This window comes from Paramormyrops kingsleyae, chromosome 6 (assembly GCF_048594095.1).
Source record: "Paramormyrops kingsleyae isolate MSU_618 chromosome 6, PKINGS_0.4, whole genome shotgun sequence".
NCBI lineage: Eukaryota > Metazoa > Chordata > Actinopteri > Osteoglossiformes > Mormyridae > Paramormyrops > Paramormyrops kingsleyae.
The window spans coordinates 22,613,617-22,630,801 of record NC_132802.1 but is presented as its reverse complement, the minus strand read 5'-3'; the positions used below and the strand labels follow the sequence as shown (position 1 = coordinate 22,630,801).

The following is a 17,185-nucleotide window of genomic DNA, read 5'->3' as shown; positions in this document are numbered from 1 at the left end:
GTCTGTAGAGTTTGCAAACTACCCAAATGGTTTTGATGTCGCCAATTTTAGGTTTGTAATGAAATAATATGTATTTGCTGTAAAATTGTTTCTAGCATGAGCGTGATTTTGAAAGTCTGAGTGTCACGCCAGATACGTGAGAATTGGCAACCCTAAAAAACATACTATAGTTGTTTCACATGGGCTGATTTGTATAAAAATAATATTACTTTATACAGTTGTTAAAAAAGGTAAACAACGAACATGAAATAACCAATTATCTACGTCCATTTATCCAGCATTTTATAAAATACTGCGTTTGAAAACTTTTCAGCTGTAAGATTTCAGGACAGAGCAGCCGCTCTCTTAGGAACATTACAGCTTTTTGTTATATTTGTTGCTGTTATTAACATATTAGCACAAACAGAAGGGCTGCATATGCCGAAGCATGTCTTCCTTGGAGTTAAAGGAGTTCCACATTCACTGGCGTGGGAAACGGCAGTTCCAGTGTTAACTGGGTAGCTGTGCCTTTTATCACGCACCTTGCATGTACAGTAGGCAGCAGGGCATATATATGCTGATTTTGCAAATATGTTTTATTTTAATTTGGTACTTTAACCTCCTGAGACCCAAGGAAAAAAGTGTCCTTCAGCTTTAGGTTAATTGTGATTTTCTATGTCTTTGGAGGAAATAAGACATCTTTTTTCAAATTTATCTTTATTTTTAATTTCACAGCATGTCCTCTTTAGTGTACAGGAATAAATACGTTTCCTTACATCAGTGAAAAGATATATGCAAAAACAACATGTCCACTGCAATGGACATAAATGAATGGGTGCGGTCTCAGGAGGATATATTCATATGTACAGTATGTAACCAGGTTATTTTGTTTGTGCATAATTACACAAAATCTGTTTATTTTGAATTTGTTAATTTGCTACTGCTACACTTTGTCGGAGTGCATTTAATAGAAAGTTGATACAACGCAGATAAACCGGCTTTATTTTTATAAATATGCTGTTGTATAATTAAAATGCTGAATTCTCGTGGTGTTAACGGTATAGTGTAAATCTATATCGTGGAAGACAATCGCACCAGTAATGACTATGACCGCCCTAGGGGTGTAACTAGGGGTGTACCGCCCACCCCTAGTTGTACTAATTATGAAACAGCAGAAATTTAACATACCATTTTTAACAATTTCAGTCTTTGAGTAAAATATCTCCTATTTATGAAGTACTGGACATTTAGGTCCTTTAAAACTGCTGTCCCTGTTCAACAGTCACTGTTCACCCATTTCATTTTGCTACATTATGAATTACTTACATGTATTACATTACATATACCTACATTTATTACATTTTATATTGTTTACAATTGCAAATGAATGGAATACAAATATGCATTAAAGATAAACATTTGTAAAACACCAAGGTCATGTAACAATCATATTATCCAAGCCTTACAGAGCTTTGATAACAATGTTGTGGATAAATCGCTTTTTCCAAAAATATAGCATTGAACACTTAAAAATAGTTCCACGCAGCAAGATAGTTCATATTACATCTTTAACCAGCATCATAAACTACTGATATTTGACAAAATTGGCTTCTAACAGAAAGGCTTAGGCTAACCGGTTACACCATTTGACATTTCAATTTAAAATCAAATTTGACAGGCATTATCATGGACACTTATGCTAGCATATGACCTTTCTATGAATGTTTCAAACATAAGTTTTAAAATAATTACTCATTTTCATAATTATGATGAACTGTCAGTGTTTTCCTGGGGTCATACCATTTGACATGTAAACCTAAGCATTCCTGACCACACCCTAAAATGCCAAAATGATAATATTTTACTAAGTTACTAAGCTTGGCATGCAGCATCAACTCATCAGGGGTTCGTCTCTGTAATATTTACTATCACTTGGATTTCTTGCATAATAATGTTCCTTGAATGGTGGTTACACCACCTTGCCATTAAAGGAAGTTCACCCAACTAATGTGAATCGCAAAATGAATTATAATATTAAAAACAATGATTTTCTATTACATTTATTCTCTGTCAAATAATTCTAATGTAAGATTATGCCAAACTAGTTGATAGGGTGTTTCATTGAGAATTTCACCTTTTTTAAGCAAGGTGAATTATTTGGTACCAAGTTTTTACAGGTTACAGGTTACGCCTCATTGACATTTTTGCCATCATGCCCCAAATATTTTCTCAAAATTGATTAAAAGCAGAAATGTAAGACTAGATCCCTAAAAAAGAAAGTATGCAAGTAAATTATAAATTTATCTTCAAATTATAACACCTTTAAATTTATCTAAGCTATACAGACACAAAAAAAATTGTGCCACGTCATTGACCCATTTAGTAGGTGTGAGCATCGAGCAGACGGAGCTGTAAACGATGCAGAACTGCAGAGGGTCAGGTGTGATACGTATTACCAAGAACTAATAAACTCCGTTTTGCTACAGCTTATCCATGTATTCCTTTGCACTGGGCAATTTGATTCTTAAAGAGTTCACATATTATTTTTGCTCCTCCCCGGCATCTGAAAGGACCATCTGAGAATACCTTTCCTTCATTGTGGCTTTGTACTGAAATCCTGCTGTTTGTAGTTAAAACCCCCCCTCCCAAAAAAGAAAAAACAAAAAAACAACACACAGCGTCATGCAGTCGTTCTAATTCCCCTATTATAATAATGTTACAGGGATTCTCTGGCTCGCAAACATTACAGAATAATGTCCTGACTAAGCTCTGAAGGTTTCCATTGTACAATAAATCTTCCCGATCAGTCCCCTTTACCTGCTGTCCACAGCCTCAGCAGTTTGTATTACCATGGAGGGACTTTCTTTTTAAAATACATCTAGCATGTTCACTGTACAAAGGCGTGGGAATGCTATTTACCATGTAGGAATATGGTAAAGCAACACATGCAGGCAGCCTGAAAAACACAGGTCAATAGCCGTCTGGTGGAATAAAATTGAGCTGCAGACTGCTGCGCTGCTTCCAGCATGCAAATCAATGTGCTGTTTTTGTGGGGTGGGGTGGGGGGTGGACGATGTAATCCCTGACAAGTCACCAGCTAGGACCCCCTACCATCCGATGCATCTTCACTGAGCAATGCTTGCAGGAGGACTAAAGCAGGTGCAAATGGCTAATGATGACGTTACAATGCTGAGTGTAAAAATGGACAGGAAGAGTTCTGTGACTCTCAGTAAATCCCAGCATCTTTATTTACTGCTGGTAGGTAACTTGTTGATTAATCACAAAATCTCCTGATTCACTGTCATACTGCTGATGCTTAAGAACCACCAAGGATTATTTGGGGTAAAAAGGACAGACCCAATGCAACGGGCGGTTTCAGGAGAATGAAATTTAGAGCATCACATCATCTGAGATCTCTCCTGTCACAGTGCTATGTACTTGTATTGCAAACATATGACTGTAGTGTGACATTATGTAGAAAATGATAGCACTTAAAAGTCTGCATTTAAATAAAACTACAACATTAATACTCAGCTGCTATTCATACTGCAACAAAATGGTTCAATGCATAGCACTGAAGCGCTGTTGCGACATGTCCCGGGTTGGGTTTATGAATCCCACCCTCCTCTGCATGTGGAAAGTATGCATGTCCTCCCAGTGTTGCGAAGGTTCTCTCTTGATACTTCAGTTTCCTTCCACAATCCAAAAACATGCATTTTGGCTAAGTGATGTCTCTAAATTGCCCATAGTGCGTGATATGTGTACGTGTGTGCATGGGCGACATTAGGGGGGGCAAGGGGGGGCATGTGACCCCCCTATATCCCGATCATGGAATTTTAGAATTCACTGTTAAAATACTGTTTCAGAATATGTATTTTATGTGTTGTAGGTCTCCGTGTTGATAGGGGGCGACACAGCAAATTAAGCAATAGGTTGCGTCTTTATTTTTTAAGTTAGTTTGTTGTTGGTATGAAAATTAGAGAAAACTAGACAATCAATCGGGCAAAATGGCTAAGCGTCCCAATACGCTGGATAAGTACTTTTCCAAAAAAACAAAAACAGATAATGCTGATGACAGACAGGTAACGTTAATTGAGCAGAATGAGCACTTAAGTGTCAATCTTTAAGCTCTTCTTAACTGTGTCGATGAATAGCGCATCGCGCGAAAGAATTTTTTCTTGCTTGCGCCGACTGAAAACTTATATGAGAAACACAATGTGCCAGGAAAGACTCTCGGACATTGCAGTACTTAACATTGAACGGACCATTCACGTAGATTTGGATAAGACCGTTAATCGCTTTGATGCCGCGCCTGGTGGACGACGTTTAGCCCTTCACTAAGGTAGGATGTTGTTTTGATACCTACTCGTTAAAATGTTTTTCTTGCCCCCCCTGACTCAAGAGTCAAATGTCGCCCATGCGTGTGTGTATGTGTGTCACGCCCACAGGGGTGGGGCAACACAACTGCTAGCAATCGGCACAAATCGATACCTTTGTTAAATCCAAAGCGTACCACAGAGCGGTGCGAAGTATTGTTGCCATGCGAATGTCAGCTACTGAGCGTTTCATTGTCTTGTGTCTTCCCTGCCTGCCTCGTCGTACCCTGCCTCCTTGCCTGGTCCCGCCTGCCCCACTTGCCTGTCCTGCCCTGCATCCCTGGTCTGCCTTCCTCCTCTCTCCCCTCCCTTCGTCTCCACGTCCCGTCTCTGCCTGTAGGACTGAACTCACTGGCTTTCGATTCTCCGCGCACAACTCGACTACCCGTTTGGATTTCCCTTTTGGCTTTTGGTGAACTTGACTTACGTGACAATAAACCCTTCTCCCGCATTACGGGGTCTGCCTCCTTTCTGGTGTTCGGGCATCACAATGCGTGTATGTGTGGGTGGGTTCTTTATACATATATTACACCGTGGGGACCAAATATCCCCACAATATGATAAATACGTGCTATTTTGTCCTTGTGGGGACATTTTTTGGTCCACAGAAGGAGAAACTCAATTTTTGAAATATCTGTGATTGCAATAAAAAACTAAAATAGCCATAAGTTTTTGTATTTTGGTTAATTATTGCTGAGGTTAGGACTAGGTGGGGTGAAGGTTGTCATAGCTGGGATTGGGGTTTTATATGTGCATACAAATATTATGTGTGTGTGTGTGTGTGTGTGTCCACCCTATTATGGACTAGCATCCCATCTATGATGTATCCCAGCCTTGTACTCTGTGCTGCCTAGGAATAGGATGGATGGATGGATGGATGGATATACTTTTGTTACTTTGAGTTGAAATTATGAGTCCCAAGCGGATATATTTTTCATAAATTCAAATTGCCTTTCAAAAGCAGGATCAAACAAGGAAATACAGTCTGATAAATTTAATTTGATGACTTGGCATGTTACACACATAATTTATATATAGTTAAATGCCACCAATCAATCTTCATGATTCATTTAGCTGATCCTGTTGCATACCCTGACTTCTAACCTACCAATTAACTGCAGTACCATGACGAGTGACTCTGATATAAACACACCAATGTTCTGCCTCAGCAGAAGATGACAGTAGAGGAGAAGGACTTACAAGGCACAGCATGGCGATACAGGTTGTCTCTGATGGTCTGCTGAAGAGCGTGGTCTGGGGACATTTTATGAAAGCTCAGGCTCAGATAGTGTTTCAGATCCTTATTTAACTTGTTTCCTGCAGGAACAAATGAGAAGACGTACTGGTGATGTTACAAAGAAACAACAAATCAGCCAACATTTTGGTAGACCCAAAACACTTTAGTTCAGTTTTGTGTTTTTTCTTCTTTTTTTTTTTTTTTACATACTGAACTAAGAAATAATACCAAGATTTACTCTCACTTAGAGGGAAAAGAGAATATTTGAACTAGCATATTTCAAATGTGAATTTTTAGAGGCAGTCCAGTTTTCTCCCACGGTCCAAAAACATGCAGTTACATGAACTGCTGTCACACAAACTCCTGTTGTGTGTTGCTGTGCATCTTTCCAAGACTCTGTACACTGCACTTCTTGGGATGGGATCCAGGCACACTAGTGGTATGGGAAAATGATAGGTATTAATACCCGAGTAAAATACAAATTCAATTTCAATATATAGTTTCAATTTACACTTAGTGGCTACCTTATTAAGATCACGAGTACCAGGAAGGACCTACTTTAGCCTGAAAAGTCCCGTCAGTGGTAGATGAGTTGTGCCTTCAGAGGAGCCCGACTGCACATAACCGGTGTATTGAGTTGTGATATTTTACCTTGCGGCTTTCCTGTTAACGAGTCTGGCCGTTATCCTTTAACCCCTCTCATTAACAAGGTGTTTTCACCCACAGAACTGCTACTGACCGGATGATTTTTTGTTTATTGCATCACTCTCTGTAAACTGCAGACACTGTGCCGTGGGAGAATCCCAGGAAAGTGGCTATTTCTGAGATTCTGGAACCACTGTCTGTCACCAACAGTCACACCACATTCAGAATCACTTTCTGATGCTTAGCCACATTGAACCTCTTGACCTTGTTGCAGGGACATGTTATGCTGTTTGGCTGGAGCAGCTGTGTACACGTATTAACAAGCAAGTATACCTAATAGACTGCATGCTGAGTGTATGTGACAACACCATCTCTTCAAACAAGTTCGTCGCAGTTAAATGCTCGTTACATGAAAGAGAACTGATGCAGAACTAGATAAGAATCTGTTAACAATGCTCTCAAATATCCACCGCCTTCATTTCACATCAGTTACCGCTTCAACGGGGCTGAATGACTTAAAAATAGAGACTGGTGTCTGGTCAACTCCAGCCACCCATGGAATTCTGAGACTTCAATCGCAGAAGCAGGAAACATCCTTAACAGCCTATTTCCTTCCAGTACTGCTCCGCTTGTGTGTGTAACGGTGCAAAACCAATCCCTGAAAACCCGGGGCCACAATGCTGCATATATCCTGAGTGAGATGTCTTCCGTAAAAAGCCTCTGAGATCCATGGATACACAGGAATTTTAGGAAGAGCGCAGCGTAACTGGAGCAAACTCAGATGAGTCCAGGGAAAATGCAAACTGCTGTGTGGCCAAATTTTGAATGGAATTCTGGAATTGCAAGTCAATAATTTTAAATATAGGATGCCAGTCCATCGCAGGGTACACACACATACACACACACACTTCCAAAAAATATGGGCATTATACAGAAACACTCGTTCATCTAACTGTACGCAGAAACGGCAGTACTTGGAGGAAATTCATGCAACACAGGGAGAACATGCAAAGACTGCACAAAGAAAGCAGAGTTGGGGCTAAACTAGGCTTGGGTGGTATCTGTTTTTTCATACTGTCACACCTTCTAGACATTTCACCCCAATAAATGTATATGACTATATTAAAAAAAAATAAAAAATAAAAAATAATAATAATAATAAAAAAACATAAATCATGTAGGCTACTGTAAACTCCAGAATCAGAGAAAGCGCTGGGGAAACAAGGAGACATTTAAAAAAGTTAAAAACACTATCCTTCATTTATTGACACCACTCCACTTCGTTGTCACAGAACCCACCACGTAACCACCCCGTAGGGTGTATGGGAAACATAGTTATCCAATCTACTGACAGTAGCGCGAATGCATTCATACATCATAAGAACTTGGACAAAATCACTGAGAATTATATTAAATATTAGTCCTGCATGAAAATGGTCACCACAAGCAAATTATTTCTGCTGGCTAAGTTCTAATAAATTGCAATAAATCAATTTCATATTATTGTATATTAGTGTATTGAAAAAGTTGCACAATGTTCACAAATATTCTCAAGGTACAATAAAAATGGAACGAACAAACTGACTGGCTCCCCTTTATCACTGGGAAGAAATCCAAAATGCTCTCAAACAGGGGCGGAAACATTTTTCTTTTTTGCTCATCATGTCTTACTGCTACCACTGGCAGTCGTCTTCCTCACCAGTAGATTGACCTCTGGTGGTATGTCCTGTGCACTACAATACGTCTCCTCAATACAGCATCTGCATATTGATTTAACAGAAAGAAGTGTGTATTTTTGATGGTATTAAAGATTATACCTTCCGAATTTCTAAATACCGGGGTATACCGGGATATACCGTAATACCATCATACCGGCCAAGCCTAGGTTAAACCCCCAACTCTACCACGTGAAGTTGCCCCCATTTCAGATTTTAACCAAACCGGTCTTGATTGTTTTTGCCTTTTGTGTGAAATTTGGTGCTGCTTTTGTGCTGCTTTTGTTTCTGAGATACATATGTTTGTCTACATGGCAACATCGCCACCATGAAGTTGACCCCCCCCCCCACCCCTTCCGTGTCCAATTCGAATCAAACCAGTTTCTGTCATTTGTGCTGTTTGTATTGAATTTCTGCCGTTGAAATTTTCATTTATGCTGCTTTAGTTTCTGAAAACACTGTAGCACGTCATAAAGAAAGACAGTATGGTTTGCTGTGAAATGGCAGGATGAATGGATTGGGCAATGCCAGAAAATTCAACACGGCACATGCATGCTTGAAAATGCAGGCACATGTGCAAACATGAAGTACAAATTGGGCAAGGGGTACAGATCAAGTAGTGACACTACCTGCCTGATTTCAACCTCTCACCAAACCATATTTTACTACATATACAAATAAATAAAATCAATTTAATGATACATTATCAAGCCATTTCATATGTAAAAATGTGTTGAATAAAACATAAAAAATCACAATCTCCCAGTCCTACTTTAAGTGTATGCTTTCTAGTGAAGAAAATCAACAACTCAGTGGTGAAACTTTTTCCTCCAAATAATAAGTCAAAAGAGCATAAGAGGCTCATAAAGGAGGTATTTTTTCTACTTGAGAGATCATTTCTGATAGCCCATTGGGCAGGATGTGGTTACATTTTGGTAACAATGAGTTGGGAAAACTTGATTGTCCTGCAGTGTTGGTCTAGTGATTCTGTGAGTCTGGACAAAGTCATGTCCACTGGTCTGAGTCTGTGTGCTTGAGAAAAACTCAGATATAACTTTTGGTTTTTAAAAAAACTCTAATATTATTCAGGCTTCTATTAATAAAGTTTTGCATAAAATAATCTGTAATTTTTTTAATGACACTCAAGTTACCCAGACACAGGACTGCAAGCTCCACCCCATCCCCCCATCTCGAGGTCAGCAGTCCAATAATTAAATGGAAACGTAAATAATTAATCCCAAAAATATATCTGTCCATTTTAATTGAGTGAGCCTTTTCTCACTATTACTATTTAATTAAAAAGGTCCATTAAAAAGATTTACACTGATAATGCAGACAGAACTGAAAAAAATTTGAAGTTCTATTTTCTGCATAAAAGGCAAAACAACAGATTCATCAACAGAGTGCACTACCAGTCAAAGGACTCACAGAAAGCATTTTCGTAAACCTGATTATTGAAAAGAACTGGATGACATGACACTGACATCTCCAGATACACATGGTTTCTCTAAGCCTACTTGAAGTTCACCAAACATAGAAATGCATAACCTAGCACAAATCAGTCTAATGATGTCAATTATGTTGCTACTTATTAAACAAGCACTATTTTGTTTTAACATTTTACGTAAGTGCAATATTTATATACATCAACACACTTAAGCAGAATGACAATAGTTCCTGTCTTAACTGGAAAAAAACTACTAATTTTAACTACTTATCACAACTTGATTATAAATTCTATAAAATTAACATCTCCATCCCAAGCATCTTCCAACCCCCAGGAGCTCAGCCAAGGCACAAGGCAAGAGAAGACCCTGGATGTGATGACTGTCCGTAATAGGCATAACACCCACATAGACTTCAGAGGAAAGTCAAAGATACCTGCACTGCACAAGAAGAACATGCAAACTCCACAAACCGACAGAGAGGGTGAGATTCAAGCCCCCAACCCTACAAGCCACCCAGAATTACAACATCTAAGACAAAATACCAGGCAGATGCATCGTTAGTTTCCATGCAGAAAAAAAACAGATAAACACAGGGAAGAAAAAAACAGGTGTCAGGACTCAGTGACTGTGTAGCCTGTGAATTTACAATCATCACTATGCCGCGTGGAGAAAACACTGTAGGTGATGTATCACTGCTTTGTAAATGAATGCTGATTTGATGTGCGAGGATCAGTCTTTGAATGAATCAGATTCCGTGCTCCCAGAAAACCGTGTAGATTCTGGGTCTTGTGAGAGTTAGGAAGATTCGTTATACAGTACATGCCGATTTTAAAAAGTAACAAGACCCCACATCCCACCTCTTGATAATTCCAAATGTTAAAGATCTTACATACTGTAAAAGTGAAACAATGCCGACAGAAATGCATAAAAGTCCTTGTTGATAAACTGAAGCCTGCCGCGGGCCTTCTGAGTTACTGAATTTTGCAAAATATGAGCAGTTCTGATATTGCAGTTGCTGATCCAGCAAGGAGTAACGTCTGGGGTCCAGCTGTGATGGTGACTATATTCATGCTGTATTTGTAACCTGTTGTAATATGTTTCCCTCAGTTGGGGGGAGGCGGGGTTGATGGATTACTGTCATTAAGTGCTCCTTCTAAAGCTCTGATAGAACAGTCCTGCTGGATCTGTCCAGGAGGTTTGTGGGAATGGTTGTAAATCAATGCTTTGTTTATTATTGAGCTCCTTCATTCGCTACCCTATCCAAAAGTGAAGACAAGAGCCGAGTACAAGCATTTTGGCATTTCAGGGTTAATTTTACATGCCTAAAAATAGTCAGTTTTCAGGATTTTCTTTAAATTAACTCCTCTACTGAGTCCTAATAAGGTGGCATTACAGATTCATGAACACTTGCATTCTGCCAGCCCACGACAAAGACTTCATTACTTAGTACTGGGCTACATTAGGTTTCGTGAAAGCTTGTAACAGCTGCCTCTCATCAGCAGTCCCTGCAGCCGCGCCCGGCCAGACCACACCTTGCCTCACCAGCATACTCCGCACACTGGTGACCAGGCACTGTATGAGATCCTTCTCTGACAGTGGCTTTTGTTGAAGGATTCAGCGTGCTCCTTACAGGACTGTTGATGCAGGTGCTTGTCTGCAAGCTCTGGAATTCTTCCCTGTTTTCTGCATGTGACTTGCACTTGGTACTCCGTCACTGCTCTCACTTCACAGTTCAGCTCGTTTTGACCCTGGTTTTTCAGATTCCGTTTTTGTACACGTCATTTCTCGGAGTGAATCATAAAAAAACTGCTTGCTCTACCCTTGGGTCTTGGAACTCTTTCATTACAAGGACTATTTTCTATAATTCCTGAAAGCCACAACAGACAGATTCTGAGTATACACCTGCAAGTGTATACAGTGCTAATATTTAGATTTTAAATATAGATATACTTGTGTTTATTATCTTATTGTCTATACACACACACACACACCCCTGTTACCCCCCTGTTAACCTGCCACCCCACCCCCCAGAGTGCTGCGGGCGTTGTGAGCATCTTGTGGTTAGTGCTAGATAAATCCCTGGACCTGTTGCTTATTTTTCGTGCACACTCCCCCACCTGATGCAGTTTTAAAACCGCCTGCTCCCGTCAAATTTGTGTTGCTGAGACCCAAGACGAGATGGAAAGAGAGGCACACCTGGGTGCAAGAAGCTTGACTTATATTCTAAATCTGTGAAGAGAAAACACCATCAAAAAGAAGAGCTTGATTTTAAATTTCAAATTGTTGTAGTTAATGTTGTTCCTTGCCTTGCGCCCGTAGACTCCGGGTTAGGTTCCGGACCCCCCACGACCATGAATAGAATAAGTGGTCACAAAAAATGGATGGATGGATGGATGGATGGTAGTTTTTTTTACGTCATGTAATCATATACACTATATGGACAAGCGTATTGGGACACACCTCATAATCATTGAATTCAAGTGTTTCATTCGTACGTATTCCCACAGGTGTATAAAACCAAGCACCTAGCCATGCAGTCAGGTTTTTAAACATTTGTGCAAGAATGGGTCATTCTGCAGAGCTGAGTGAATTCAAGCATGGTGCTGTCATAGGATGCCACCTTTGCAATAAGTCAGTTCATGAAATTTCTTCCCTGCTGGATATTCCACGGTCAATTGCAAGTGGTATTATTGCAAAGTGGAAGCATTTAAGGAAGAACAGCAAATAAAGTCATAAAGTGGCAGACCACATAAAGTAAGAGAGCGGGGTCGCCGAGCGCTGAGGCGTAGAGTGTGTAAAAGTCACTAATGCTCTGTTGTCTCAGAGTTCTGCAGAGTTTCAAACTTCCTTTGGCATTAATCCCAACACAGAAACTGTGCCCTGGGAGCTTCATGGAATGGGCTTCCATGGTCGAGCAGCTGCATGCAAGCCTCACATCAGTAAGTGCAATGCCAAGCGTCAGATGGAGTGCTGTAAAGTACGCTGCCACTGGACTGTGGAGCAGGAGAAACATGTTCTCTGGAGTGACGAATCACCCTTGTCTGTATGGCAGTCTGATGGCCTCCCCATTTGATGAGTCTGGCTTTGGTGGATGCCAGGTGAAAGCTATCTGTCTGAGTGCAGTGTGCCAAATGTAAAGTTTAGTGGAGGAGGGATAATGGTATGGGGATGTTTTTCAGGGGTTGGGCTAGGCGCCTTAGTTCCAGTGAGGGTAACTCAATGCTTCAGCACAGCAAGACATCTTTGACAATTCTATGCTTCCAACTTTAAGGGAACAGTTTAGGGAAGGTTCTGTTCCAGCATGACTGTGCCCCAGTGCACAAAGCAAGTCCATAAAGACATGGTTGGGTGAGTCTGGTGTGGAAGAACTTGACTGGCCCACACAGAGCCACATATTTTCCTCCACTTGAGCAGCTATCTTGTCATAGGCGAGATCTCAAATCAGCCTTAATCGCACACTATTAGCAATACATTGATCCCCTGCCTATCGTGGAAGATGCATTCCAGACCCATCAGCGATAGGTGAAAATCCGCGATATAGAAACACCATATAAATAAACATTTGTATGTGATTCCATTTTAATGATGGCTTTATTCTGAGGAGTTGCCACCCTTTTTCCTGTTTGACTAAAGGAAAGTGATGTGGTGGCTCTTATATTCTTTTCATCCTTCTTGATGTATCGTACCGTTGATTCATTCAAGCCGTAATGGCGAGCGACGTCCGCGTAACGCTTTCCTTCCCAAAGCATATCCAGGAGTTTTACCTTCTCCTGAATGGTTAAGTTCTTCCTCTGGTGCTTAGGCTCACTACTGCCAGAAGGCTTAGAAGATGCAGGATGCTTGGGAGCCGTCGTAGGGCTTAAGACAAAACGAAAACAATGTGATCACAAGCAAGGTACGCGATACGCAGAGAACTGTGACGCGTCGGGGGAAAATCCACGATACAGCGGGGGATCACTGTAATGTTATTTAATAAAGCAGGACAAGTAATGTATGCTTTGGCAGGACTAAAACAACAACAAATGAATTCCACCTAATAATCAAGAAAATAATTCAGCAAACAATACAGTCTATACAAGGACTACAAAGAGAAGCTGAAGTCAGTTTCCTTTAATGAAACCAATCAGTTTGTGGTTATTATGAGCCATTCCATTTTTTATCCGTAACCAGCACCTGCTCTGCGCAATTTTGTGAAAGGCAAGCAATCAGGTAACTGTTACCTAGCAACCAGTCAGTGCGGACAGCCATTGTTAAGGTCCCGGTGGACAAATGTACAGACTGAAAAAGGGTATTTACTCTCAGGTCAAAAGCAGGCCCAATACTCCTCCCATATCGTGGGTAATGTTATACTATTAAAATTATACAATATTCACAAAAAATATGGCAGGTGTTCTTATCTAGATAATTTATACAATTTACAGTTTTATACCTTATTATATAAGCCATTATGTTTAATCTAAATCCTAGGGCACAGTCACTGTAATTTGTAATTTTTCTGGCTGTCCCCCGATATCCATTTTCATTAAAAAGCAGCACTTCTGATAAAAAAAAAATAATAAAGAAATAAAAACACTGAATGAGAAGACATTAAATATTTATCAGTGCCAAGAACCACTATGGTGCCACCAAAGTAAAAGCAAAACTTTACATTTTCAGCCTTTTTCCTTTATTTGATTACGCAACAGTCAGATAGTCATGGCCGTTTGAAATGTGAGCCGGGAGGCGATACAGCATTTGAGGTACCAAACTTTTGATAACATAATTTAATATTTTGTGTTGATATGCCGTAATGAAAAGGGAGTCAATTAAATCTACTGCTAGCATCTATTCGGTTATTTAAGTTTTCATAGGAGGAAAGTATTGAATACTACACACTTAAAGCCAAAATGCACCAAGAGCAAAAGAAAACACCTATGAAAAAGCAAAAGACTATGAACAATTTCTGCTAAGTTTTCAACACCTGCAACAGCTCACTAATCTGCTGAGTGTTTTGTACCCAGTGTTTGAACTCTTAATTACAACCACAGAGTATGGAGTAGGCTTGACAGGTAAATGTAGTTAGACCAATTAAACACAGAAGAACCTACATAAGCTTAAACACCCACGATTACACAACCGGGCCACGGACTATGGCGACAGGAGGAAGAGAGAGGTGACTGTTTTCTCTTCAGAGGCAACAGGAGCATGTGTTGCATGTATTGTCTTCAGAATGAAGACAGCTGTCTGCAGAGTTGGGTAATTCAGATCCAGAGAGTAAAAGTCCAGACTAAGATTTTGTTTCAACCAACCAGTTGAGCATAAAGAATCACAGTCACAGAATATTCAACTGGTCGGTTGAAACAAAATCCTGGTCTGGACTTTTACTCTCTGGACCTGAATTACCCAACTCTGGCTGTCTGAAGTAGTCCAAGGACAGTACAAGCAGCTGCAGAGCTTACATTAAAATGTCACTGTACTCCTTCTAAGACTCGTGACAATATTATTTTCCATTTTAGAACCACTCATAGTTTTTTCAGATTGATATGAAATGTCCATAATGCAGAAGGCATGCAAGTCAATGATGAATTTAGGGGGAGAGAGATAAAATGTCAACTGTGGAAGCAGAATGATGCACAGGATGGCCTGTTTCATCCAGAGAGATGATGGGTTTAACCCAAATAAGGCCAGACTATTTAATGCTTAAAAAATTACATAACAGTTATACAGTAGCTACAGGGCTCTGCACTCTTCAGGGTAATGGGAGAGGATGTCATCGTCCATAATTTGTTTAATATGCACATATATATATACAATATTTACAAAACAAGCAGACATATGACTTACTAGGCTTCATACCTGAAGCATTTTGTGATCAAGTTAACACAGTCGTGAAATGAAAGCAGTCCAAAGAACGATGTACATGAAGCATTGTGCCCCATGGCCCATTTGCAAATTGGAGAAATCTGTGAACGACTGGTCCCTTCACCGAGGAAGGCAAATAGGGAGGATGTTATATATGTTCATGATGTTCTTAATTAGAGACTGTGTGGGACATCTTTCGTAACGTGATGTTGAACCTTCTCCCAGGAAAAATGGTTAGATGCTATGACCATGAAAGTGGGGTGAATTGTAACAGGGCAGGTGTAAAAAACACAAATTGTGAAACTAAACACATTATTAGCAAAGTGTGAGAGTGCAGGATTGAGTTTGTGTGAGATTGAGTTCTCTTTTATTGATCTGTGACTTTTTTGCTGGGTGTTGATTTTCAGATGCTGCTATCCAAAGTGGCATGTTTTACTTTTTAACACTTTACCAATTTAATTATGCAGGTAGAAAAAAAAACTTATGGAAAGGGTACAACAGCAAGCCCCACTGTTAAACTACCTAATTTCATCACATATAGATTGGTGGCTTCATAAGCCTCATGGTGGTGAACTGTGAGCACTGAGAGCAATTAGTAAGGATCTGCCATAAGATCACAGACAAGGTCAGAACAGAGCCCCGATGAGGTTTTTGGGCAGAAGGTTGTATGGAGGAGAAAGACACCAGAAGGCATCTAATTCAACAGAACTTTTGCATCCTTGAAAAAGGGACTTAAATTTCTGTAGCAAAACATCCAAGAAAAAACTAGAACTCGCTTCCCATAACAGCATTGGCCGAGCAATGAAATTATAATTTACGCTTTGATAGCAGTAACGGGGAACAGGGAGGGGCGTGTACGTCACAGCCACACCAGCGAATTCCCAAATCTGATGGATTATTGATAAAAGCTACTAAAATATCGGGTCTCATAATCGGCTGCGGCTCATATGTATTTCTGCTTCCTATGTATTTCTGCTTCCTATCACAAATGTAATGAGGGTTATTTTCACCTGTGGGGAAAAGTGGGCACTGAGTGCCAGACAAATGAAGACAGAAATTTACAGGCCATTACAGAGAGGAGCTGAGGCCCAATAACCCTGAACATGTCGCTTTTATGTGATAGATGCAACAGAGCACATCAAGAGCAGCCCTCTTTCCAGTTTCTAGCCCTAATACTCGATCCATCAGGAACCAAAATCACCGACCTGTCAGTCAATAGATGGAGATTAAGTCTGTTAGGTAAGTTGCCTATGTTGCCTTAACTTGTCTGCATTTTTTTCCTAGAGACCTAGTTTTTTCGTCAAGTGAGCTCTATAATAATTAAAATGCTGTAAATATCTAGGTCCTAATAAAGCATACACTCCTTATTACAAATGTGTAACTCTAGTAAATTGTAAGTATAGCATAATTTAAGTTTCTAAGCCAGCGCTGTGTAATCATGGATGTGACTCATGCCCCCAATTCTGTATGTGTGAAGTCTGCATGTTCTTCTTGTGTTTCTGTGCGATTTCTCTCTCAGACAACAGACATAAAGCCATATTTGATTATAATCTGTGCCCTTTGATGGACTGGCATCCTTTTTGGGGCATCCCCTGCCTTTTGCCCTTTGATGGACTGGTATCCTTTTTGGGGCATCCCCTGCCTTATGCCCTTTGATGGACTGGTATCCTTTTTGGGGCATCCCCTGCCTTATGCCCTTTGATGGACTGGCATCCTTTTTGGGGCATCCCCTGCCTTTTGCCCTTTGATGGACTGGCATCCTTTTTGGGGCACCCCCTGCCTTATGCCCTTTGATGGACTGGCATCCTTTTTGGGGCACCCCCTGCCTTATGCCCTTTGATGGACTGGCATCCTTTTTGGGGCATCCCCTGCCTTTTGCCCTTTGATGGACTGGTATCCTTTTTGGGGCATCCCCTGCCTTTTGCCCTTTGATGAACTGGTATC

General features: G+C 40.3%; 1 protein-coding gene across 6 annotated transcripts in view; it reads right to left on the bottom strand.

Moving 5' to 3' along the window:
* Positions 1-17,185, bottom strand: part of LOC111842290 (membrane-associated guanylate kinase, WW and PDZ domain-containing protein 1-like) — a 112,024-nt gene that overhangs the window by 62,512 nt on the left and 32,327 nt on the right. For 5 of the 6 annotated variants that reach the window (XM_072712895.1, XM_072712892.1, XM_072712890.1 and 2 more), the window contains exon 2: positions 5,556-5,672. The exons of the other annotated variant lie outside the window; for it this stretch is intronic. In XM_072712895.1, the coding sequence (XP_072568996.1) occupies positions 5,556-5,672 (117 nt within the window). The remainder of the gene's footprint in view (positions 1-5,555; positions 5,673-17,185) is intronic. 6 annotated transcript variants of the gene reach the window in all.